The sequence below is a fragment of the Solea senegalensis genome, linkage group LG1, assembly GCF_019176455.1.
Source record: "Solea senegalensis isolate Sse05_10M linkage group LG1, IFAPA_SoseM_1, whole genome shotgun sequence".
In the NCBI taxonomy this organism is placed as follows: Eukaryota; Metazoa; Chordata; class Actinopteri; order Pleuronectiformes; family Soleidae; genus Solea; species Solea senegalensis.
In genome coordinates, this window is record NC_058021.1 from 23,054,478 (window position 1) to 23,080,860 (window position 26,383).

Consider the following 26,383-nt stretch of genomic DNA (forward strand, 5'->3'; position numbering starts at 1 on the left):
AATACCACTGTCTCTCTGAGAGACAAATATGACCTCAAAAAACAGGACAAAGAACTCATAATGAGCTCCAATTTCGCCCCTTTTGTTGAGCGTCACAGACACTGCAGACTCCCCCCTCCAGGCTTCGTCTAGAGTCTGGGTCTCGTCTCACCTCGTGGATGAAGTAAACCTTTGCTCCGACGTAGATTCCCATTCTGACGACGGCCCTCACAGCTCCGTTCATACCTGGAGGAAAACAAAGAGGTCGACAGATATGGGTCATTTATTCCATCTTCACAAAATCAGTGGCTGAAATGTCACGTTTAAAAATGTTGGTGACTTGGGAGAAAATCTAATATTCTTAAAGCTGTTTTTAAGGATAAACACAAAACAACAATATCGCATGATCTGTCAATGGTCAATTCTCACGTCCCCCGGTGACATTTATGCGTGACACACAGGAAGTGATCCGTTAATTGTCAACACAGAAGGAGGTGCCCAAAACGCCGGTTGCATGTGGACAAATATTTGATACAAAACAAAACTTTTAGCAGATTGTCCTAAACTCATTCTTGTGTGTACGGTTCTTAACCCTCAGGCTTCTGTTTCATTTACTACCCTCTTAAGTCATGAGATCATTGAAAGTTTGAGAGTTTAGAAAATATTTCTTGCACAAAGTTCAAACACTTTCAATGACCTGACTTTCAATGTCTGTTTAAGACCATTTTCAAAAATTCAAGGGGACATTTCAAGGGCCTTGAATGTCTCGTTTTTTTTCAAATTCACAAACTTTTAAAGATTTCAAGGACCCGTGGGAACCCTGAAGGGCACATTAGGGAAGGGAGACACTTTCAAGGGCCTTGAGCTTTTTATAATAAAAACAAGGATTTTAAAGACCGTTGGGGAAAACTTTCAAAGGCTTGGCATTTTTTTGCAAATTGACAAACTTTCAGGGATCTTAAGGACCCATGGGAAGTCTCCTTGAAATCCTTGTAGGTTTGTGAATTAGGAAAAAAATTCAAGGCCCTTAAAAGTTTTTGAAAATAACCCTAAATTAAAATATCTCGCACGGAGACATTTACCTAAATATTAACTGAACTTCTTTCTTCAATTACCCATGTCCATTTAAAAAAACTTCCAAGGGCCTTGATATTAAGTGTTTAAAAGATGGATGTTTGTGAGTGTGCTCTCTGTGCTGGTGGTGATGGAACAGTGAGCACAGTAGGAACGAGCTTCTGCCGTTGCCAACGCAACTCAAGCTCGGCCAAAATGTCCTCCCACCACTCCAGCCCCTCGAGGAGCAGAGACAGAGGACGAGACACGACTGCTACTGAGACCACGAGGTCACCGCCGTGGCTGTGGGAAGATGTTTCAATGCCAGATTTAATACCGACGGTTATTCAGCAGCAACAGCAGCAGCAACAGCAGCAGCGATACCAGCAGCAGCAGCAGCAATAACAGCAGCAGCGGCAGAAGCAGCAGCGGCAGCAGCAGTCGTCACTGGACTCGTCTTAAAACTCTACGTCTCATCATTTTCATTCTGAAAATGTTTTTCCGTAAACAGCATTTCACGAAATGTCTTCATTTTAGACGTTGTCGTGATAAAGGTTCAGTGACGTGACTTTACCTTTGCTTTTTCATTATGCTATTTTTTTTTTATTTGTGTTTTATGTAGTTTTATGCAGCATTTTATGTAGTATTCTATATTGTTTTTTAACTGTGTTTTATGTAGTTTTATATTGTATTCTATATTGTGTTTTAATCTGTGTTTTATATACTTATCTGCAGGGTTTTATATTGTATTCTATATTGTTCTTAAATTGTGTTTTATATAGTTTGATGCAGGGTTTTATATTGTATTATGGACATAAATAAACGATGCAGGAAAACATGGACGTCACATGGTTTCAGGCTGTGATGTTAACGCTCACTGATGCTAATGGGATAAGCCGGTGTTGCTAAGAAACCGGGTCGGTGCCTCTTGATTGGACGAAGAGAATCTGACAGAGGAAAAAAGAACATGAGGTGAATGAGATTGTAGAGATGAGAGTAGAGATGTGTGTGTGTCAGTGTGTGTTTCTGTGAATAAAATAACAATTACTATTATATAATATTGATTTAACCTAAAGCAATAATAATATGTATGTTTATAGCAGGTTTAGTTCCAGGTTAAAAAGAGAAAACAACAAAATTCACATCCAGCAATTTAATAAATATTAAGTTAATGTAAATAAGTGAATTAGTCACATATGTAATAAAATAATATTATATATATATATAGAAAATATATTTAAAAAATTACAGTGTCTGATGTCAAATCTAATTAAAATATGAAAAATAAAAACACAATAAAATAATAATTATGTTTAAAGTGACATAAAAGTATTACAATATTTCAGTCATGATGCGATATTATCACGATATTAAAGTCACGATACGATATTATCACAATATTTAAGCGAACGGCTCATCGGATATAAACCTCAAACGTCCACTAAATACACATTAAACATGTATGGGCATATTGTATCATGATTTATTGATAATATAATATAATAACAGTGCAATGACGTCATAAAAAGTTCACTTTTAAATGTCAACACTTCGTAGGTGTCAGCTGTGAACTCTCCTCACGCACACACTGACATAGACAGACACACAGAAACACCAGAGGTCAATAATAACAACAGAGGGCCGCCTTCAAAATAAGAGCACGCTGTGGCTTTTAGTGTGGAAGGATAGCCACAGGAAGTGAGGTGTTTGTTTCATTTCCCCCCGATCCGATGTTCCGATCACAACTCAGTCTGTGATGCAGAACACGTGTTCACACTGTGTGAGTGTGAGAGAGGAGAGAGAGTGTGTGTGTGTGCGTGTGTGTGAGAGAGAGAGTGTGTGTGTGTGTGTGTGAGAGAGAGAGTGTGTGAGTGTGTATGAGAGAGAGAGGAGAGTGTGCATGTGTGTGTGTGTCTGTGTGATCACTCAGAGTCATGAGACCTGCTGAGTGTGCGTGTGTGTGTGTGAATATTTTATTTTGTTATTCTTGTAGTCATGTAAAATCAAGTATTTTACATGACACCATTTTTGTATGTTTTAAATCATTTTTAATACATGTTTATATTGTTTTTATATACTTTTATGTGGGGTTTTATACTGTGTATACATTATGTATTGTGTTTTATACTTTTATATTGACTATTATTTTGTGTTTATATACTTTTTACATCCTTTTTCTATCATTTTACATTGTGCTTTAAAAAAACTTGAACGGTGTTTTTTACAGTTACAGTACATCTTTCTCAAATTACATTTTACAGCATTTCATTTTCTTTTAGCGACTTTTAAAAAAAAACAGCATTTGGTGTAGCTAGCATTGATGAATACTGCACAATATTGTCACAATATTTAAGCCACAATGCGATATTGTCATGATAACTTAAATATTATCACAATATTGCGATATACTGAGTATTTTGTGAAATTATATATGCGATATATTCACACAACAGCTCTTGTGAGCGCGAGCACTTTTTTATGCTAATCCACCATAAGGTGAATGTTTATTTTTAATCTCAGTTCATAAAAAACTGCAAAAAACCTGACATATCGCCACACAACGTATTGCTGCGTATCAATCCTTGATCATTGCAAGTTTCTGAGTTGGAATTCCAGACTTCTGACAACAACTGGAACGCACTTAAAGTGTTCAGTCAGCGTTGGTCCTCAAAGACTCCTTTACTCGAGCAAAGACACGCAACAGGTCGAGTATTGGTTCCACACCATGACTCAGGTAAACACACACGTACAGACGCACCATGAGGACAGAGACACGCCCTCGGTCCCTGAGGACAGAAGCCACTTTAGCTAAAAAATCAAACTAAACCAAATTGACCCGCCTCTCTCACGTGACCAATCAATGACGAATAAGTATCAATGACCAATGCAGAATCCCGACTGTGAACGGGACGATCAGCTGTTGCATAACCAACCTCTGTTGACATTCACTTACACTTAAAGTACAAATAAATACCACGTAACTACTTAATCAAAATGTTGATTACTTATCGATCATTGAAAAGGCGTCACCCTTTTATTCTCTTCCTGTGCTGCGGCAAAAACATTTTCTTAGAGTTCAGTCCACAGGAGTACCTGCTCCATGCTGATTCCATTATCGGACAAGCCGCGGGCCTGACAAACGTTTGACAATTCTCGGTAAAAAAAAAAAATAATGGCGTAAAATGTAACACGAACGAATAGAGTATGATTAGTTTTGTAATATATAAAATGGTGGGTTAGTTTTCTTAATGTTTGACTGCTACAGCGGATGTGTCCGATGATGGAATTGAGCTTCTTTTTTTTTTGTACCTTGGGCATCTCCTCCGCTGGTCAGCACCGCGATGGATTTACCTTCCCCGGACAAATTCTCGAAGAATTTCCGCGTGTCCTGCCGCTTCGGTGCGACCGCCATGTTTGTGAGGTGAGGTAGAAAAGTAAAGACTGAAATTAACGGACAGAGTAAAGAGAAGAGAGAGAGAGAGGGAGTGAGAGATGGAGCGGGAAGAAAAAAACCCTGAGAAGACGAGCGGTGATGTACTGGAGTCAGACCGCAGTGGGCACTGCCCCTTTTTCCCACCGACACACCCACCCTCCACAAAGATCATCCCCGCTGACGAAGATGAGTCACTCCAGAGCAGCGGTCTCAAACTCACATGACTCGGGGTCAGCAGAGGGAAAAAGTTCATGTGGAGGAAAATATAAAAAAATAAATTAAAAAAATAGAGAAAAATATAACAGTTAAAAGAAGAGATATTTAACATAATTTCAGAATAAAAGTATTTGTAATAATACAATACAATAAATATATTGAAAAAACAATATATTTTACAATAAAATAAAATATCACAATATTTAAGTCACGATACGATATTATCACGATATTTAAGTCATGGTACAATATTGTCACGATATTTAAGTCATGATACAATATTGTCATGATATTTAAGTCACAGTACGATATTGTTACGATATTTAAGTCACGATACAATATTGTCACGATATTTAAGTCACAGTACGATATTGTCACGCTAAACAAGTCACGATACAATATTGTCACGCTAAACAAGTCACAATACAATATTGTCACGCTAAACAAGACACAATGAAATATTATGCCAATGCGATATTAGCACGATACAATATTATCACGAAGAAGTGCTTGTTTTGATCTGGAAGGAAAAAACTACATTGACTTCCTGGTTTTCGGGGGGGGCTAGCCCAACTACGAATGATAGAATTTAGCTACTTTTGGAAGTTTTAATTCACTAACATTATCTTGTGACCGTGAATTAAGGAGATGGTTTATATTTTGGTGCAAGTTGTAAGGAAAGATAATTTTGAACTTTGAACTGTGGGGCACAGCGTTACACCTCTTAGTTTACAGCCTGCCTGAAATTATTATTTTGTAATTATTGTTCATGTTTATGTTTATAATTATGTTTACAAACACAGATTATCTCAAGAATAAAGACATTTCACGTAGGTTCTAAGTGAGGGAGTCTAGGAAAAATCCATCAGAGTGACACATCTTCACTTTTTCCTGCAGTCTGTTTTCCTTCTCTGATTGACAGCTGAAATCCACCACTTAGCGTCCAGATCACGTCCAGAGGACAAACATAGCAACAGAGATAAAGAAAAGTATTTCATTCAGAAAATAATAAAAGACTTTAAACACAAACATTAGAAGAAAAAACAGTGAATGTCGTAACAGGAGGAGATTAGATTCATACATGTGAAATATCACGTAACCATGGAAACCGGGAAGCGAATGCAGAGACGCAGGAATGTAAGACGTGTTCACCATCACCGTGGCCCTGTGTCAGTTTAACCTCCATCTCTTTCCCTCTATAGTGATATAATTAGACACAGTAATGTGTGTAATGTAGCCTCCACTCACAGTTCATTTATATATCACTTTGATGATACTGGGGGGGCTGTGACCTTACAGGAAGTTCACGACCTTGAGCAACTGTGTGTGCACTGTGACCTTTATCTCTGACGGCCAGTTTTATGTCATCACCACAAGAAGAAAAACAAAGAAAAGAAAAGGTTTGTTTGAGTGTGAGCTGATTTGTCTCCACCTGCAGACAGTGTGTTTAAAGAGGCCACACAGAGGACATGGTGGGGGTGGAATATACTCACCGAAAATTATGGATGCACAAGAAAAAAGCTGATTTATGCCATCTTTTCTGCCTGTTGCTTGCTTTCTAAACCATTTACTCTCCCACACAAAACCCAATAGAGAAAACTGCCAATTTTAACATCACAGCACACAGGAGTTGTTGATCCGGAATTCAGCATTTGAAAATCTTCGTTTAGATTGACATTAGGGATACGAAGTGACCACACGAGGCAGCAGTAGACCAGCAGCTCCTGTGTCCCAGCTGAACTAAAAACGTTGCTTTTCTCTATGGACTTTGGTGTGGGAGAGTGAGTGGTTTCAGTTTCCAGATATTAAGATATTGAAGAGTAAAGCTAAATATTTAAATAAAAACTTTAGGTTTTTCGCACTCCAAATGCTAAAATGTTGTAAGATTATTGAATATATATATAGATATACATATATCTATATATATATATATATATATATATATATAGATATAGATATAGATATATATATATATATATATATATATATATATATATATATATACAGTATTCATATACGTCAGAGGTGTCAAGTAGTATTTATGTATGTTTGGTTTTGTTTATCAGATTAATTTTTCATTATGAATAATTTATTTGATTATTTTATTTCATTTTTATTTTTATTTTTATTTATATTTAAAAAAATAACTTTTATTTTGAAATTTGGTGAAATAATGTCACAAATATTTATATTATTTATGGACTGGCTTTTAATTCACTTAGGTTTTTCATTTCTCTTATTAAAGATTGTGTCCTGTAGCACCCACTGCTGTTTTACTAGGTTTGTGCATGTCTATATGTGTATAGACATGCACACACAAATATGTATATATATGGATATATGGTGACCAAGAAATCTTTAGGTTAGGGAATCAACCCCAGTTCTAGCAAAGTTATTAATATTTCCCAGACAATATCACCCCCTGCTGGTGACGGGGGAGAGAGACTAAAAGTGCACTTTGACCAAATTATGAATGAATAATTATTAATCTGATACTGGTTCATTATACCATTATTAATATTTAATAATAAATATAATGTGAATTTCAGGTGAAAAAAACAGACGCCGCTCAATAAAAATAGTTTATTTACAGTGGCAAGAATCATAAATTAACCAGTAGCATCAGAGTGGACAGTTTGTATAAAGTTGGGTCAAAGTTCACCCTCTTACATAATAACATAATATAATAATAATAACTGTTCTGAAACAGTGAAACACGTGGTCTGGTGCATTTTTATCGCTGGAAACTATAATAATAATAATAATAATAATAATAATAATAAGTACATTTAATACACATTAGAGGACAAAGAAATATAATGTGGCTTTAATTAAAGATTATCTATTATTTGTATGCTTTTATTCTGAAAACTGAGTGAATTAAATTAATTTAAATAGTTATTTGAACATTAGCTAATGTTAGCATGCTAACACCCTATAAACTAAGATGTTACCATGGTAAATGCTACTTAACATTAGCTAATGTTAGAATACTAGCATCCTTAACTAAGCAGATGACCATGGTACACGCTAATTAAAATTAGCTAATGTTTGCATGCTATCATCCTAAACTAAGATGGTGACCACAGATAAAGCGACTCAACATTAGGTAATGCTACCATGCTAACACCCTAAACTAAGATGATACCATGGTAAATGCTACTGACATTAGCCAATGTTAACACACTGGCACCCTGAACTAAGATACACAACATTAGGTAACGTTGGCATGCTAACATCCTACACTAAGATGGTGAAAATGGTTCATGCTTCTTAACATTAGCTAATGTTAACATAACAGCACCCTGAACTAAGATGGTGACCACAGGTAAAGCTACCAACATCCTAAACTAAGATGTTACCATGGTAAACTAAGGTGGTGACTGTGGTAAATGCTACTCAACATGAGCTAATGTTAGCATGCTGCTGCTTCATATCGTATAAACATCGTCTATAAATACAAACCTTCATTCAAACATGTCATTAAACACGGAAACAGTTTCCTGTTAACACTTGAAATATATTAAATCTGAAAAATCAACATCAAAATGTACCGTTCTGAGATTTTTTAGATATATATATCATGATTTTCTTTTTAAATGTTTTACAAAGTATCTCTACATTTCTTCAAAAACTATAAATACAAGTAAAATTATATATATATATATATATATATATATTCATATATATTTTAATAAATCTTATTTGACGTCTTTCAGTCTGCTAAAACCAGAATTTACATTTGTCGACCAATCACGCGCTGTGACATAATTTTGCTTTCACTCACTCACAGTTGCATACATTTATCTGATCTGAGCACATGCTAACATCAATTACAGCGCAGTTCAAGTGAAACTTTTTTTTTTTAATTTTAGAATTTTGCGTCAAAAGATTAGAAAATGTTGTTTCCTGTCAAAATACAACTAATATCAGTGTTTATTTAGTTTGTCCGTAACAATAATCGCTAATAACAACAAGCTATGCGTATAATGTATGCTTATTTTGATTAAAGGACCAGTGCGTAGGATTCAGCAGGATCGAGGGCTTAGAGAAACTACCGTGACCTTCATTGAAGACAGTGTTAGATTTGTCCTCTCTGGGCTACTGTACCAACATGTTGCTAACTCCATAATGCTACATTTAAGCAAACATTCTATTCATCATTAGCTCTTTTCACTTTGCTGTTGGAATCACTTGTGTAACAACCACATGTTGTCATGCTAACACCCCTAGATTATGACCACAGCAAATGCTGCTAATGTTTAGCATACTAGCACAATGAACAAGATGGAGACCGTGGTACATGCTAGTCAATGTAGGCTAATGTTAACTCACTGATGTATGGTAACCACCATAAACAAAATATTAGCTAATGTTAGCTAATGTTAGCATACTGAACAAGATGGTAACCATCACAAACAAAACATTAGCTAATGTCAGCATACTAGCACACTGAACAAGATGATGACTGCATCAAATGCTACTCAACATTAGCTAATGTTAGCATGCTAGCATATTGAACACAATAGTAACCATCATAAAACATTAGTTAATGTTAGCATGCTAACATACACAAAGGTTAGATGGTGACCACAAAAAAGCTACTCAATATTAGCTAATGTTTAGCATACTAGCACACTGAACAAGATGGCGACCATGGTAAATGCTCCTCAACATTAGCATGTTAGCATCTAAACGTGTTCTGTAAAGTAAATCAGCTTCTGTTTGCTCTCAGTGAAAACTCAACACTTCATGTGACTGTTTCACATTATAAGCTCTAAAAACACATGAACAGCGTATTCCTGTGATTTCTGTGTTTTTTTTGACTGTTTGCTGTTAGCTCGCTGTTAGCATGGCTCAGATAACAGTTTGTCGTTGTACAGCTTTTCTGTTGCATAAAACAATGTTAAAATGTTTGTGTATATATATATATATACACATATATATATATACACACATATATATATATATATATACACATATATATATATATATATATATATATATATGTATATATATATATACATACATATATATATATATATATATATATATATATATATGTATATGTGTCTGCTGTCCAACAAAGTCTCACAGAGTCCTTGACTCCTCGATGCTTCCTCGTCAGATCAGCAGGGGTCAGCAAAAATTCTACGAAAGACAGAAAAATCTAATGAATCAAGAAAATCGACTATGATAACTAATAGTTTATGTAAATACAGTATATAGTCACATAAACTGTTAACCTACTTAATACACAATGATTAGATGCTACTGAATAAAATTTGTCTTCCAACATGGCAGAAAAAGTACTTTTTAGTACAAATTCTTAAAATGGCATGAAAATTAATATATGTGGCAATGTGGCTCAACAGGGCCCCCACTGAAAGTCACCATTTCTTTTTAAAAGTTGTACCCATTTTAAAGGAAACTAAAACGTTCATGAATTTTTTTTGAGAAGTTTACTAAAACACGTGTTGTTTTGCACGACTCAGTGTAGAATCATTGCCGTAGATTTAGAAGGACATAACCAATAGTAGCATGTACATTTAGAATTGAAGTGGGCCCAGGGTGGAGCCCTGGGGTACACCAACATTAAATAACTGAAGGAAATGGAACAAGGCGACCAAAATTTAAATTTAAATATATTTAAAGAAATATAAATCTGAACTTTTTCACAGTGATCCTGATTTAGGACAGCGTTACAACATAGATGCTAACGTATAGAGTCAGTGTTTTACTCACAGACGCAGCATCATCGTCATCGTGCGTTAGCATGTCGAGCCCCGTCAGCTGCTCCAACATCAGGCTGTTGTCTGTCACCTGTGTCCAAACACAAATATGCTTAATATGAATAAATAAACTCTTAATACATCATATTTTAAGACCGAATCATTGATAGAAATATTCAGGAAGTAAATTTTTTTATTCATTTCTATTTGTTGAAAACACAATTATGTTGAGCAAATATGTGTAAATATAGTAGAGTTTACATCAGATATGTGTAAATATAGCAGATTTTTGGGATGTCTTGACTGACAAGAAATTCAATCAAAGTCATATCAACAGTCAAGGCAGAGGGGTAGGAGAACTGTGATTCAGGACTTTGAACTGTAGAGGGTGGCATTTAGCCTCTTAGGGTACAGCCTGATGGAATTTAATAGCAGAAGAAGAAGGGAAACCCGTGTGTTGTGTGGGTTAGACCGTCTCATTTCACTTCGCATGGACTTCCTTCTCCTTCTGAGTGAGCAGCCAACGCAGTCATCTCCTCCCTTGGCTGCACACCTGGGAGGACCCAGACCCTGGATTGAGACACAGCTGGTGTGTGTGTGTCTCACCTGCTCTGTGTTCATGGAGGTCATAGAGGTCATCTGTCCGGACATGTTGCTGGACATGACTCCCAGGTTCACGTTGTTGTACATTCCTCCGCTGGGATGTTGAGGATACACACTGCTAACAAAATATGTTCAAAACATTGTTCATAGAAATGCTAATAAACTGCTCCGTCATCTGTGAACCGGTGTTTACCTGTTGGCAGTTTGGGGCCAGCCGTTGAGGTCAGTGCTGGCCTGGTAGATAGGCGGCGCCCCCTGGTTGGGGCCCTGGGATTGCGGTTGTGTTTGGCCCTGACTCTGCAGCAGCATGGGGTTCGGACCCTGGCCCATCCTAGGGGACAGCAGGGGATCCTGGTGGTGTTGCTGCTGTTGGCTCATTCCTGGTGAGAGGAGCCGGTGAATGAAGGTGAGACGTTTTCTGGACACTTTATCTCACAGAGAAAATCAGAGATTTAACATCACAGCACACAGGAGCTGCTGGTCCTCTGCTGCCTCGTGTGGTCACTTTGTGTCACTGAGGTAAATCTGAACAGAGGATTTCAAACCCTGAAGCCACTAAATAACACATTTGAAGTCACTGATGGAGGCAGCAGTGGATCATACAAAAAAAACACAGAGATGCTGCTTCTCTGCTTTCACCTGAACCGCTGAACTGGAAGCCACTGGTGTGTGCCGGCGAGCTCATGACCCCGCCGCCGTACTGCCTGCCTACATTTCCCATCATCTGGCCACTCAGACGGCCGGGGGAGAGAGGGGAGGAGGAGCTGGGGAGCGGGGGTGAGGAGGGCAGGCCGCTGCCGTAGCCGGACGTCACGTAGGAGTAGGACTGCTGCAGGTTACCCTGAGGGAGGCGTGGGTTGGTGCCGCCGACGGGCATCAGTGTGGGGGCAGCACCGCCACTGGGCATTCTGTGAGGTGGCATGTTGACGCCCTGCGGCCGCATCATCATAGCATGCTGCTGCTGCTGCTGCTGCTGCTGGCGCTGGCGTAGGTGGTTGCTGAGGTACTCGCGCTGGTGCTGGGCCAACATCTGAGCATTGAGGGTTCCCTGCACACACACACACACACACACACACACACACACACACACACACACACACACACACACACACACACACACACACACAGAATATGACATAGGACCTGCAGGAATCCCCCTGAACTTCTGTTGTAAATCACTATAACTGCTCAGTGCTTGGGCCTATACTTTTTACCTTATATATGCTTCCTCTAGTGAACATTATTAGAAAGCACAACATACACTTTCATTGTTATGCAGATGACACACAGCTATATTTATCAATGAGGCCGGATGAAAAAAATCAGGTTGTTCAACTCCAGGAATGTCTCAGAGAAATTAAGTCCTGGATGACCTGTAACTTTCTACTTTTAAACTTTTATACCCTAAACATCTCAGAGAAAAACTTTCTGATCACATTGTCACTTTAGATGACATCACCTTGGCTTCCAGTTCCACTGTGAGGAACCTTGGAGTTACTTTTGACCAGGAAATGTCATTTGATTCACACATAAAATTAATTTCTGTCTTTACAGGATGCTGAAAAACTAGTTCATGCTTTTGTTACATCTAGATTAGATTACTGTAACTCCTTATTAACAGGATGTTCTAACAAGTCTGTTTGAACCCTTCAGTTAATTCAAAATGCTGCAGCACGAGTTCTGACAGGAACAAGAAAGAGAGACCATATAACTCCAGTGTTAGCTTCTCTACACTGGCTCCCCGTACAGTTTAGAATTCAATTTAAAATCCTCCTCCTCACGTACAAAGCACTTAATGGTCACGCCCCTTCATACCTGAAAGACCTAGTCTTACCCTATCACCCTAACAGACCACTTAGGTCACAAAATACAGGTTTACTTGTGGTTCCCAGAGTCTGTAAGAACAGAATGGGAGGCAGAGCCTTCAGTTACCAGGCTCCTCCTCTCCTGTGGAACCAGCTTCCAATGACAGTTTGGGAGGCGGAGCCTCTCTCTGTATTTAAAGTTAGACTTAAAACTTTCCTTTTTGATAAAGTTTATAGTTAGAGCTGGTTCAGGGAAACCTGGACCATCTCTTAGTTATGCTGCTATAGACCTAGACTGCTGGGGGATTTTCCTGTGGTGCACGCACATTCACTCTCTCGCACTCAGGATATGAATATGACTTTTTATATATCATTAACTTTCTCTCCACTGATGCCTCGTGTTTGCTCATTGTGTGAACTGTTGGGGTTCTCTGCTCTCCTTGATGTTGTCTATGTACAGTGCCTTGAGATAATGTATGTTATGATTTGGCACAATACAAATAAAATTCATTTGAATTGAATTGAATTGAACTTTGTTTCACAAGGTGTTTTTGAAGTTAATCTGTTTTCAGACAGAGATTAATTATTATTTTCATCATCTATGAATGTGTTTGGTCCAGAAAATGTTCTTAAATGTATGAATATTCACATTTAAGAAGCGGAAAATCAGACAATATGTTTTTAATTAATAAAAAAAAAACACAAAAATTATCTATTAAAGGCGACATAGACTGGAAGCTCCAATTAATGCTGCGTTTGTGTGTGTATCTTTCAGTTATGTGTATTGTGTGAACTGCACTGTTGTGTGATGAGTGATCGAAAAGTCATGACCGAAATAAACATATAAATAAAAAAATAAATCTGTGTCATTACCTCGTTTATGAAACCCTAAAGTTTCAGAACAAACAGTTCAGCCACTGCTGACAAAATAGGGTTTTATTGTTTTCCTGGGCTCTGTGAAGCGGATCGGCACTTCCATATGTTGATGTTGTCATTAAAAATCCTCACCACTCCTCTCACCACCGTAGCGCCTCCTGGTGCAGGCACTAGTCCGGGCACATCCGGTTGCGTACATTCAACCGCAGAAGAAGAAGAACTACTCTCGTTGTAGCTGCTGAGATGCAGAGCATCCACCGTGCCAGAGGGGGAGCTGTGTATCTGAGAGCTGGCCTACCAATTACGTCACTTCCAGGTACCTGGCCAATCACAGGACAGTGGGAAAGCTCTCGTTGGCTGGCCAATCACAACACAGTCCGCGTTCTGGGGGTGTGTTTTTGGTCTGAAACAGCGCGGCTGACGAGAGCGTCAGTGAGGAGATATTTTGATCGGCTCGTTTGCAGCGATTAGGAGGTTTTTAATCATGAAAACAAGTTAATATATGTAAGTAGACCTCCATAACTAACATATATGTGCAATACAAGCATTCTATGTCACCTTTAACAAAATAGCTAAATCAGAAAGTAGAGAAGTTTATTTTTATCACAATAAAGTTTTTTATTCACTTTATTAGCTTAACTTTATTTCTTTGTTTATAAACTAAAAATAACTGACATTATTACTTTGGCATAAATGACTTTTATTTGCACATTTAAAAGCATTTTATTAATAATAAAACTTGGCTGTTTTATGTATTTTAATATTTGTTCTTTTTTTTTTTTTATAAATTTTTATTCATTCTTTGTTTCTCTGCTCACTCAAGCGCAGAAACAGGAACACATGGACTCACCTGGTTTGGTGCATTAGACCTTAGAGGTAGATTCATGTGGGACACTCCACTCATCTGGTTCAGCACTGGCTGACGGTTCTGAAGGAGGACGGAGATCAGAGAGTCGTTAATATCAGACATTAACAACTTAATTTTCTACTTTATTTCACTGTGGATCAACAACTCCTGTGTGTGTGATGTTAAAATCACTGATTTTCTCTATGGGGTTTGGTGTGAGAGAGTGAGTGGTTTACAAACTTCAGTTTTCTGTTGGAAAAGTCTGTCTCACAGTGAGATAACTACGTGAACATGTTCTTAAGATATTGTCGACTTAAACAGACTTAGATTTTATGAGGTGAGTCTTTTGCTGAATGGCTAAAACCAGTTTTTCTTCTCTCAAATCAAGTCCAAGAAAATCAGTGATTTTAGTTCACAGGGGACACAGGAGCTGCTGTTCCTCTGCTGCCTCGTGTGGTCACTTTGTGTCACTGATGTTAATCCAAACAAAGACTTCCAACACCGAAGTTACACAGTAACACATTTGAACTCAGTGATGGAGGCAGCATTGGATCAACATCTCCTGTGTGTGGGATTTTAAAATCACTGATTTTCTGTGTCGAAAAGTGAGCGGGTTTATAAAGACAGGTTCTGTGTACAGCTTATATTTAACGGTCATCTGTATTCATTCATTCATTCATTCATTCATTCATTCACTCACTCACTCATACTTTCACACACACGAAGACCCCAGAAGCACATTTTTTAGTATGAAGTATTAAGTATTTCATTTATTATTAAGTACATTTAAGTAACGTCCTGGTCTTAATGAAAGGATAAATCTGACCTGAATCTAAAGTTATGTTAACGATATGAGGAGCCATTTGTATTTGTGTTTTCTCTCAACTGTCCACCAGGTGGCAGTCTAGATTAAATTAAAAAAGAAGGGCTGCAGGAAGTGAAGTGAAGAACTAAAAAAGTAACAGAAAAAAGGAAATCTATATTATTTTTGGTTGTACAAAGTGAAATAAAATCTTTCTTTTGTTTTAGTCGTTCATCACCCTGGCTTTTCAAAATAAGAGCCACAGAGTGGTATTTTTACCACTTCCCTGTGGAAACACAACAAAATTAACTCACAGTAATTCTTACAAAATAAAATCCACTTTTCTTTCATTTTACTAGTGATTCTGTCTAAATTAAAGTAGACCCTAACCCTAACCCTAACACTAAGGGTTAGTTTTATTTCACAGCTGTCGTAAAGAAACAACAACATTAGCGCTAAAAGGAAGTGGCAGCGCTTTGGTCACATGGAAACAGGAAACAGACAACTCACCAGCTGAGCCTGGAGTCTGTGCTGCAGCTGGAGTCTCAGGTTGTTGGGCTGAGGCGGTGCCACAGGACTCGGGGCCCCGGGCCTCATCCCAAGCGACCTGGGCCCCACACCGCCAGGCATCCGGATCATGGGAGGGTAACCAGCAGGGGGCGTCCTCTGTGGCACCATGTGGCCACTGCCGTGGAAGTCGGGGAGAACGCCGCCACCGTAACCCGGGGGGCCACCGTAACCCGGCGGTCCACTGTAGTGCTGACTGTACTGAGGAGGCTTCAGAGCCAGTGTCGGATCTGAGGAGCCGAGGTACTGGTCCTGGTCTGACAGTGGACCCTGCAGCATGGAATCATGGGAAATAAGAATAAATAAATAAATAAATAAATAAATACTGTATTTTAGAGCTGTAACCAACCTGAAACAAGTGTTGCATTCACTCATGAGCAGAACTTTATAGTTTGGAATATTTGAAACACTTACTTACTTCTAGCTCTTGTGTGTACCTAAATGTTTAATTTTGACAGTCGATTCTAACTAGGCATTGTCCCTCTCAAAGAAAACATGGTTTCAGCTACTTAATTTAGGACTAAAGTAATATAATCTAAACCAGCATAAGTTTATGACATTTTAAGAATATGTCAATAATTTAATCGGACTGTTACACAACTTTTTAAAACCAAACAATGATGTTCTGTGTCGCTTTGTAAACCACTCACTCTCCCACACCAAACCCCATAGAGAAAATCAGTGATTTTAACATCACACGCATGAGTTGTTGATCCACTGCTGCCTCCCATCACTAAGTTCAAATGTCTTATTTTTTAAATTCGGCATTTGAAATCCTTTGTTCGGACCACACTTTGAGGCCTAAAAACATGAGAAAACCTGGTGAATATTAAAACTTGGTACCTGTCCAGCCAGCGTGGGAATCCCCAGCATCTTATCAATCTCCTCCAGACCGTCAAAGTCCTTCAGCACCGAGCACAGCTGGCTCAGTAAGGCCCCTTCGTCCGGCTGGCCCTCGGGCCCTGAGCCGCAGCAGCCCATCCTGTCCTCTGGGGCAGCGCCGTACTGCAACCTGAGCGACACCACGGTGTTAAAATGTCACCACAGACTCGAGGGTCAAACCTCGTCAAACCAAACTAGACAACACCAACCTGCTCTGGTTTCCATAGTGATCCATCATCATCCCGTCGGGCCACGGTGCCGTCTGATTGGGCAGGGCCTGTTGCGGCGTGTAGGCGGGGTTTGCGATCTGCATCTCTGATGGAAGGAAAACCACATAAGACGTCAGGGATCGGTTCTGGTTCAGATAAAAATCTGTATTTTTTCTTACTCACCGTTGCCCACAATCATGGTTCTGGATCCTGGTGGACCTCTGGAGGGCAGGACGGGGACCATGCGACCAGGTCCCATCGCCTGGCCCATCATCTGTCCCACAACAGGCCCCTGAGGATCCCAGCCCTGCTGCATGGAGCCCCGCATTAAACCGTGAGGCATCGGGCCTTGAATTAAGGACAGGAATTATTCTGAATAAACATCAAACATCATCCAAAACATGTGTGTGTGTTTGTACCCGAGGGAAAAAAGTTAACAAGGATAGTAGTAATATGTCAAATAAAGAAGAAACGTGGTTGTAGGAGGTACTAAACCACCCACTCTCCCACACCGAAGCCCATAGAGAATAGAGAAAATCAGTGATTTTAACAACTGTCTGCTTTAGTTTCCTCTGACATTGAAGCTCTTTAATCTCCATTAAGAACCACATTAGTGTCTCACATGAATCTACCCCTAAGGTCTAATGCACTAAACCAGGTGAATCCATGTGCTCCTGTGTCTGTGCTAGAGACCACAACGGATAATAAATTAAAATACATGAAAACAGGCCATCAAAAATTAAGTTTTATTCTCTAAACTGCATTTAAATGTGCAAATCAAAGTCATTCATACCAAAGTTATAATATATTATTGCCAGTTATTTAAAACAATTGCAAAAATGCATTAATGTGGCAGATTTTGAGCTGTTTTTAACTCTGTCTTAAATCTCGTTCACATCAATGAACCAATCTGTGAGACCACTAAATGTGAGTGTTTCATAAGATTAAAAGCTACTAACAGATTATATTAAAATATGTAACAGAAGAAGCAGAAATGAGGAAACACTCATGAATAAATACAACAAACATGCACCAAAAAAACAAGACATTTGAGAACGTTGTCATTTCCAGGTTTTTGGAAAATGAATACAAATTGATAAAAAATTGGAAACTAATATTAAATACATAAAACTATTCAATAAAAGTGCATTTAAACGTGTTAATAAAAGTAACTCCAACCAATGTAACCAATGTTATTCCAGATTATTGTAAAAAAATGGCATTTTCGTGTTTGTTATTTTTCCCCTTCCTCACCTGCGTTGGCCATGCCTGCGTGACTTCCCACCATGCCTTGCTGCTGCTGCTGCTGCTGCTGCTGCTGCAGTAGGGCGTAGTGGCCATTGCTCCTGTGTTGAGGAGGGAACGGCCTGATGCTCCCGGGGTCCAGAGAAGACACAATCCTTGCAAGAGGAGGAGGAGCTCGACTCTGTTGACCCAATCTGGCTCCATTAAAGCCTTCAGGGAGGAAGAAGAAGAAGAAGCAAAAAAAAAAGAAGAAGAAGAAAAAAAGAAGAAGAAGAAGAAGTAGACATAGTTTTATTATTTATCTTTTAGAAAGCTGTGAAATTCAATTTTCAGAGTCTGACAGACTTTTTGTAGCGGGTGCACTGATGGGGCTGAAGGTTCTGCTGCTGCTGGTCATCTGCAGGATGTCACTGATGATGGCCTGTTTGTCCACAGAGGAACCAGGTGGTGCAGAGGAGGAGGTGGATGTTCCTTGGGCACCAAACAGCTGCTGCTGTTGCTGCTGCTGACTGCTACTCTGCAGGTCTTCTAGCAGGTCCTCCAGCTCACTGGTCTGAAATCAGCAAGAGAGAAAATTAGCAATCCCCAAGGATTAAATGAGAGTTTGTAAACCGCTCACTCTCCCACAACAAAGACCATAGAGACAAACAGCGATTTTAGCTCACGGGAAAAAAGGAGCTGCTGTTCCTCTGCTGCCTCGTGTGATCACTTTGTGTCACTGAGGTTAATCCAAACACCAAAGTTATACAGTAACACATTTGAACTTAGTGATGGAGGCAGCAGTGGATCAACAACTCCTGTGTGTGTGATGTTAAAATCACTGATTTTCTCTATGAGGTTTGGTGCAGGAGAGTGAGTGGTTTACTAACTTAAATAAACTAAATAAACCAGCAAATATTCTTCAGTTATTGGAGACTTATGCAGGAGCACAGTTTATTTGGTGAGTTTTTTGAACACACACACAGACACACACACACAACGCTGACCTGGTCCACCTCCTGTGTCTCCGTCTTCACGCAGGACAGCATCGGTCCCTCGCAGGGTTCCGTCTTGGCGACTTTGTCCGGGATGCCGTTATCGTCCCTGTCCAGCAGGTAGCGCAGAAGCGCGTTGTCCTTCTTCCTGGGACTGCCCGGCTCCTGCTTCACGCAGAGTTCGATCAGTGTGGCGGCCATGTTGTCCCCAGTGGACGACTCTGGACCTTCTTTCCCCGTGGCTTCAGCCGTGAGCTTGGCCAGTTCCACGGGCGACGTGCTGTTCTGCAGCAGCCTGTGGAGGATCTTGTGTTTCTCCTTTAACGAGGTGCAGCCGCTGGCCCGGCCCAGGTGGTCCTTGCAATTCTGCTCGTCCCGGAAGGACCCGGTTGGTGAGCCAGGATCGGAGGGTTCTAACTTATTGGTGAGGAGCTGCAGCAGCTTCGTGTGGCCTTTGGCACTCAGGAGGCAGTTCTGGGCATCGCCAAAGCCGTCGCCGTCTTTGCCGCCTCCCTGCTCACCCTCCTGGTTCTGGGACAACAACAAGTCCTGCTGCTCCGCAAAGGTCCCGAACAAGTCGGGCTCTAAGCTGGAATGGCTTCTTGCGAGGGGGCTATGGAGGCCGGACAGCTTCCTGTCAGGCGAGTTTGGATGTTGCCCCTCGTTGAGACCCTGGGAAACCCTGTGGCTCTGGCTGAGAGCCTGCAGCGCACTGAGGGAGTTGAATGCTTGTCCATTCCCGGTGCTGCTGCTGCACACAGAGGTCGGGGAGTCGAGGCTGGGTCCAGGAGAGAAAGAACCTGGTGGGTGTTGTGGGAGGTGAGGGCTACTGCAGCTGCCGCGGCTCGCCAGCCGAGCCGGGCTGTGGGGATGACACGGCGACAACACAGCGCCCTGAGCCCCCGAACTGATGCTGGGGTTTCCCTGTACCGACGGGCTGCCGGGCCTCAGGGCATGGTGGTTCCCCTGAGGTGTGGGCGCCCGACCTGACGCCGACCCAAAACCACGTCCGAGGTTGCCAAAAGCCGATGTGGGGTGGTGGGTGTTGCTGCTGACACTGGCGTCAGGGGAAGGGGAGGGGCCACTGACACTTGTCGGGGTCATGGGCATGACCACACCCTGGCCAGCGGGTGTGTGTGCTGTCAAGCCGGACACGTTTTCTCTGAGGGTAAAAGAAAAAACAGAAAAAAGAGTTTTCAAAAGCTCAACTGAATTGAGAAAGACCTGATCATTCTAGAACAATGAGAACCACGGAGACGAGTGAATTGTCTGCATAGAAACAAACAATGACGGAAAACTAATGTAAAACATCCTTTTTAAACCAAAAGGGGGCAGTAGAGCATGAATGTAAGTAGTTTTTATTACCACTTAAAATAATCAGGGTAACCATGAAGGCGAGTGTATCATCTGCATAGACACTAAGAATAAGGATTAAAAACAGGAAAAATGTAAGTAAAACATCCTTTTCTAAACCAAGAGGGGGCAGTAGAGGATTAAAATAAATAAATATCATTCCCATCTTTGGGAATTAACTTAATCATTTTAGAACAATCAAGGGAACCACGAAGATGAGTGAATCGACTGCATAGAGACAAACTGGAAAATGAATGTAAAATAATGACAGTGATGATGATGATGATTGTTATTATTAATGATATCATTCTTAAATAAACCATAATAATTGTTGCCCTGAGATAATGTAAGTCATGAATGTTGTTCTTGTTGAATAATGAATACATAACTATAACTTCTAACCCACTCTTTCAGCTTCAATTTGTCATCAAGTAAAAAAATCATGTGACACAACAAAGCGCTAACAGAGAGAAGCACGGACGAGCTTTAGCGCTGACACCAGAAATCAAAGCTGTCATTGTTTCCCCGAGTCATGAGGAGAGAAATCTGGAAAAAGAAAAAGTTCTTTCCACTGATCTGTGAAACTCTCTAGGTAACAATCCTGGCAACACTGTGTCCACAAAAACCTGACTCTGAAACCAACGGGCTGAGGAAGGGGGCGCTGTGGTGTTGACAAAAGTGAAGAGATAAATATAAAGTTATGTTATGATCTAATGCAGTGGTTCTCAAACTTTTTTCTGTTGAGCCCCCCTTTGGTGGAAGAAATTTCCTGGGGGCCCCGTGACTCTCACAAAATTGTAACAAAAGTATAACATTAACGAATCAATATTAGAAGAAATAATTTGTTGTGCAAATAACATTTTTGCTTTAGTAATACAAATAACCTCAATATTGCTTCGTGAAAAAGCAATTTTCAAATACAAATAGGAAATGTGCCATTATAACTATAATAGTGTCATTTTATAAACAATAAATACATTTGGATAACAAAGAATACTTTACCAATATCAATCATTTGCTGTGCAAATCACATTTTTTTGTTTTAGCAATACAAATGCTGTCCTCTGCCAATGTTTTGAGACACAACACACATTTGGTCTTTGGTGGCATTTTCTTGTCTTGGGTTTTGGTCGTGGTGACTCATTGTTCCGTTTCGGCTGACGTTGGCTTGTTGTTAGTTTACGAAACATTGCACACTTTTCTTTTTGCCCCTGCCAGAAACTTCTCTATTATCCAAATCTTGTCACCAGTGTAGATTTTGTTGTGGTACGTCACTTAAATGAGTCTGGGTCACATCGAGACCAAAAGTTCCGCCTGCTAAACTTTAGTTAGGTCCTAAAAAAAAACAGAACTCACGCGCCACCTGGGAAGTCTCCACGCCCCCCCAGATCAGCCTTTTTTTCCCCCATAGTTTGAAATCTAATCTAATCTAAGGACAGAGGTGGAGACAAAGGTGGAGACAGAGCTGAGGACAGTGGTGAGGACAGAGCTGAGGACAGTGGTGAGGACAGAGGTAAGGACAGAGGGTGAGGTAGAGGTGAGGACAAAGGTGGGGACAGAGTTAAGGACAGAGCTGAGGACAGAGTTAAGGACAGAGGTGAGGACAAAACTAAAGACAGAGGTGAGGACAGGGGGTAAGGACAAAGGTGAGGACATAGTTAAGGACAGAGGTGAGGACAAAACTAAAGACAGAGGTGAGGACAGGGGTAAGGACAAAGGTGAGGACATAGTTAAGGACAGAGGTGAGGACAGAGGTGAGGACAGAGCTGAGGACAGAGCTGAGGACAGAGCTGAGAACAAAGGTAAGGACAGAGGTGAGGACAGAGCAGCTGTTACCTCTTGAGGACGTGCCGGGACATGTAGAGCTGTGGTTCATTGGTAACAGCAGAGCGAACCAGTTTGCTCTTGGTGTGAGCGGAGACCAGTTTTCCATCTGCCAGAGAGAACGCGTACATGGGACTGAGAGCGTGACCGTTCCTCATCACTGCACCGACACAAAGACACAAACACCAGCATGAGCAACACACTTTAGTGCGACTGCTGTCAATAATGATTTCCCTGAGATGTTAGTCTGTTATAGACCGATGATGTAATCCCATCATGCAACTCTCTGAGACCAAAACAACGCCATTTTGGCAGGAAGTGTTGCTGTTCACTCAGACCACTGCTCTGCTGGACAGATGTTGTGTTGCCAGGACGATGAAACAGTCGGAGGACGAGGTGAGGAGAGAACTTTGGACAAATAGTTGAGGATTTGAGGACACAGTTTAGGACAGGATTGAAGACAACCGTTAGCCCCATGTCAGCTGAGATTGACCCTCATGACCCTCATGTGGAGGAGACAGCGGTAGACAATGAATTAGCGAATGCTGCAGGTCTAAAATAATAAGCCCCAGCTGTTTCCATACTTTCCATGGCGGTGTGAACATCCGCAGCTCTATTCTAACGAAAGTCTTCTTCAGCGCTGATTTTCACTCACTCACCGTCTTGATGGTGCTTTTTAGCAAAGGACATGTCTCCGTCGTTCTGCAGGTGGAACCTCTGAATGCAGCGCCGGACCAGGTCCTCCCATCCCGGCTTCATGGACGCTCGCAGGAGACTCGTGTCCAGCGACGTGATCTTACCTGGACAAATGACATTAGGATTCGGTCTCACTGAACTGAAAAAAGTGGATCATTGATCTCGATTTAGTGCGACACCAACCTTGAAGGTCCTGCCTTGTGGTGAAGCTCTCGTACGAGGACATCGCAGGTCTTTCTTTGACGGGGACTCTTCTGGCCACGCATATCAGACAGGAATGCAAATCTGCCAGTTTAAATGCAAACATGGCTTCAAATCATAAAGACTCTTTTTAAAGACTCAAGGAAACTTTTTATAGACTCAAGGACACCTTTTAAAGACTCAAGGACACCTTTTAAAGACTCAGTGACACTTTTTATATACTCAAGGACACTTTTTATAGATTTAGTGACACTTTTTATAGACTGAATGACACTTTTTATAGACTCAAGGGCACTTTTTATAGACTCAAGGGCACTTTTAGACTCAAGGACACCTTTTATATACTCAAGGACACTTTTATAGACTCAAGGACACTTTTTATAAACTCAAGGACACCTTTTATATACTCAAGGACACTTTTTATAGACTCAAGGACACCTTTTATATACTCAAGGACACTTTTTATAGACTCAAGGACACTTTTTATAGACTCAAGGACATTTTTTATAGACTCAAGGACATTTTTTATATAGACTCAGGGACAATTTTATTCCATGTTATATAGACTCAGGGACAATTTTATTCCATGGGCTGTCAGACGGTTTAACCTTAAAACCTAAGTCATATGCAATAGTAATTTATTTATGCGCAACATTCATTTGTTCATCATTTCGCCATCTCTTTGTTATTTTAGCCGCGTTTGTTCATGTTGTCTCTTTCGAGGCGTCTTTCTTTTTATGTATCTCTTTATCCTTTAATCGTTTGTGATTGAGCTGCAGAACTCTGTCCGACGACAATAAACGTTTTGCATTCTTGATTCTGATTTGTTTGATTGCGCTGATGTAGAAACACGACATCAATGATTACACGACCATACGATTATACTTTAAAGCGACTTCTGCACGTTGTCAGAACATTAAGAGACGTCTCTAAACTGGACTTAGTGCAGTGACCTTAATTAACCTCAGCACAGACCGTAGTTTTAAACACTGACCTCAGCGTCAACACTGCGTCAAAGTCAAAGCTTCAATCTGGGAAAAACTATTCAAAAATTAAATAAAAAATAATATGGTGAAGCTCAGGAGTCCACAGTCTGTCCAGCAGACATTCTCCTCCTGTCAGGGGAACTAAATCTTTCTGTCAGGCGCCTAAAGATAAGATAGGGTAATGACAAAGTGCCACGCACTAATTAGCATCTCCTAAGAGACAGGGGAGGAATCGTTATGGCGGGAAAAAAGGAGGACAGGACGCCGGAGATGAGACGAAGAGGTGGAGGATTGAGAGAGAGAGCGGCAGGAAAGTGATAGGAACGTTGAGGACAGAGGTGGAAATGGAGGAAAGAAGAGAGAAAACTGAGAATATACAGAAAGAGATTAAAGGACATAGAGGAAAGAACTAGAAACTAGAACAGCACACAGTAGAGCCCTCGTGTCCCCACACAAGTCAGGCAAGCGTTCCCTGACCTTACTTTTGAATCCGCAAAACCTTTTGACAACTTTTCACCTTTGATGTGTCTCGCTCATCTACGTAGGGTGCAAATCATCAAAATGGACCAAAAATTCCAAATGGCCGACTTCCTGTTGAGTTAAGGCCATGGTTACGGTCGACTTGGTTTGTCTTGGTCGATAACATCTTCCCACCAAGTTTCGGGAAATTTGGTGGAACTCAACGTATGCCGTCATAGTGCACTTCCTGTTTCGTGGCGAATGGTCGAAATTCGCCAAATACGCAACACAGAGGGTTGCCATGGGCTTTCAACAACTTTTCACCTTTGATGTGTTGAGTTCAAATTGGTGTGTTTTATTTATGTCGGTTCGAATTTATCTCGGGTGCAATTCGTTAAAATGGACACATCTTCCCACCAAGTTTCAGGAAATTTGGCGGAACTCAATTTTCTTGTTCTTAATTACTGTAGACCTGTAGACAGACACAGGTCCGGGAACTATGCCAATATCGCTTTTTCGGCACACCTGACCTCAATGCCAAGTTTCAAGAGTATTTATGCTTGTTAACCTCCTCAAAAATAACCGCAAACCACGTAATATTAATAATAGAAAGAAAAAAAAAAAGAAAAGAAAAGGAAAATTAATGGCGTCACGTTCCTTTTTTCCTCGGTCATGGGTGATCCTGACACAGGAATGGGGCCTAAACTCAGAAACTTGGGGCAACCTCACCAACCCTGACTTGGGATTCCAAGATTCGTACAAACGCTGCTACTTTTACCGGTAAAAGAACTTCTAACTATTTTCTACAGTAAATAAGTTTGATTTTTAACCATAGACATACCAGAATACCTCTCAGCTGGAATTGGGAGAACTCTGGCGTGACATTACTCCCAATGGACACATCTTCCCACCAAGTTTCTGACTAAAACAATAAGGTAAGTAAATATTGAGGTAAGTAAATAACGGGGGTCATTTTCCATACCTTCCCCTTCTTCTTTGATAGACTTGGGTTCGGACACGGCAAAACACTGCATGGTCTCGTACTTCTGCTGCTGCAGTGGTGGCGGCGCCTCCTGCAGGTCAGACACCGGCCGTGCTTCACTGTCGGTGCGAGGCTTGACCAACATGCGGCACGTGAAGGTGTGGCTGTTCCTGCTGGACGTATCTGCGCTGCGGTGACTGGCTGGAAGAGAGAGACACAGACGTGAATGACATGGTGAAAAGTTCGCTGAGGGTTGCCCATTCAAATCCCGACAGGTCAAGGAAGGACTTGGGTACTTCGAGCAACGTACCCAATCCCCATTGGATCTCCATGAACCCTCTTATGAACCATCATGGACCATCATGGATTTATTTAGACTTCAGTTATTCAATCATTTAGGAATCATGGTACTGAGAAGCTGATGTCACAAACATGTGACTTGCTGGTGAATCTCGTCTGCGATTGAAGTCCTAAGGGTCTATCGTAATGACATGTATATGGGTGCAAAGCTCTATTTCTCTGCTTTCCGGTATCCATCCATCTAACACTTTATGCTCCAGATGAGGGTCACGCAGGGGGCACTGTACAAAAATGTCAGCTGACATAGAACAAAGGGCGGGGTCACACCCTTGACAGATTGCCAGTCCATCATGTTTGAA

General features: G+C 40.6%; 2 protein-coding genes across 13 annotated transcripts in view; both read right to left on the bottom strand.

The window, feature by feature from the left end:
• Nucleotides 1–4,580, bottom strand: part of LOC122770465 (ATP-dependent 6-phosphofructokinase, platelet type-like) — a 37,156-nt gene extending 32,576 nt beyond the window's left edge. For all 7 annotated transcript variants that reach the window (XM_044027351.1, XM_044027360.1, XM_044027384.1 and 4 more), the window contains exons 1-2: nucleotides 4,342–4,580; nucleotides 152–225 (exon numbers count right to left, since the gene is read on the bottom strand). In XM_044027351.1, coding sequence (XP_043883286.1) covers nucleotides 152–225; nucleotides 4,342–4,444 — 177 coding nt within the window. In that variant the 5' untranslated portion in view covers nucleotides 4,445–4,580. The remainder of the gene's footprint in view (nucleotides 1–151; nucleotides 226–4,341) is intronic.
• Nucleotides 4,581–9,710: 5,130 nt separating this feature from the next.
• The window catches only part of LOC122780275 (nuclear receptor coactivator 2-like), a 29,460-nt gene continuing 12,787 nt past the window's right edge, over nucleotides 9,711–26,383 (bottom strand). For 3 of the 6 annotated variants that reach the window (XM_044043131.1, XM_044043140.1, XM_044043128.1), the window contains 17 exons: nucleotides 25,725–25,925; nucleotides 23,280–23,381; nucleotides 23,060–23,200; nucleotides 22,413–22,560; nucleotides 19,236–20,385; nucleotides 18,595–18,802; nucleotides 18,259–18,459; nucleotides 17,188–17,352; nucleotides 17,005–17,110; nucleotides 16,757–16,925; nucleotides 15,857–16,183; nucleotides 14,548–14,625; nucleotides 11,656–12,064; nucleotides 11,210–11,441; nucleotides 11,020–11,134; nucleotides 10,427–10,504; nucleotides 9,711–9,832 (listed from right to left, as the gene is read on the bottom strand). In XM_044043131.1, coding sequence (XP_043899066.1) covers nucleotides 9,821–9,832; nucleotides 10,427–10,504; nucleotides 11,020–11,134; nucleotides 11,210–11,441; nucleotides 11,656–12,064; nucleotides 14,548–14,625; nucleotides 15,857–16,183; nucleotides 16,757–16,925; nucleotides 17,005–17,110; nucleotides 17,188–17,352; nucleotides 18,259–18,459; nucleotides 18,595–18,802; nucleotides 19,236–20,385; nucleotides 22,413–22,560; nucleotides 23,060–23,200; nucleotides 23,280–23,381; nucleotides 25,725–25,925 — 3,842 coding nt within the window. In that variant the 3' untranslated portion in view covers nucleotides 9,711–9,820. The remainder of the gene's footprint in view (nucleotides 9,833–10,426; nucleotides 10,505–11,019; nucleotides 11,135–11,209; nucleotides 11,442–11,655; nucleotides 12,065–14,547; nucleotides 14,626–15,856; nucleotides 16,184–16,756; nucleotides 16,926–17,004; nucleotides 17,111–17,187; nucleotides 17,353–18,258; nucleotides 18,460–18,594; nucleotides 18,803–19,235; nucleotides 20,386–22,412; nucleotides 22,561–23,059; nucleotides 23,201–23,279; nucleotides 23,382–25,724; nucleotides 25,926–26,383) is intronic. The other 3 variants (XM_044043165.1, XM_044043156.1, XM_044043148.1) reach the window with 3 other exon arrangements.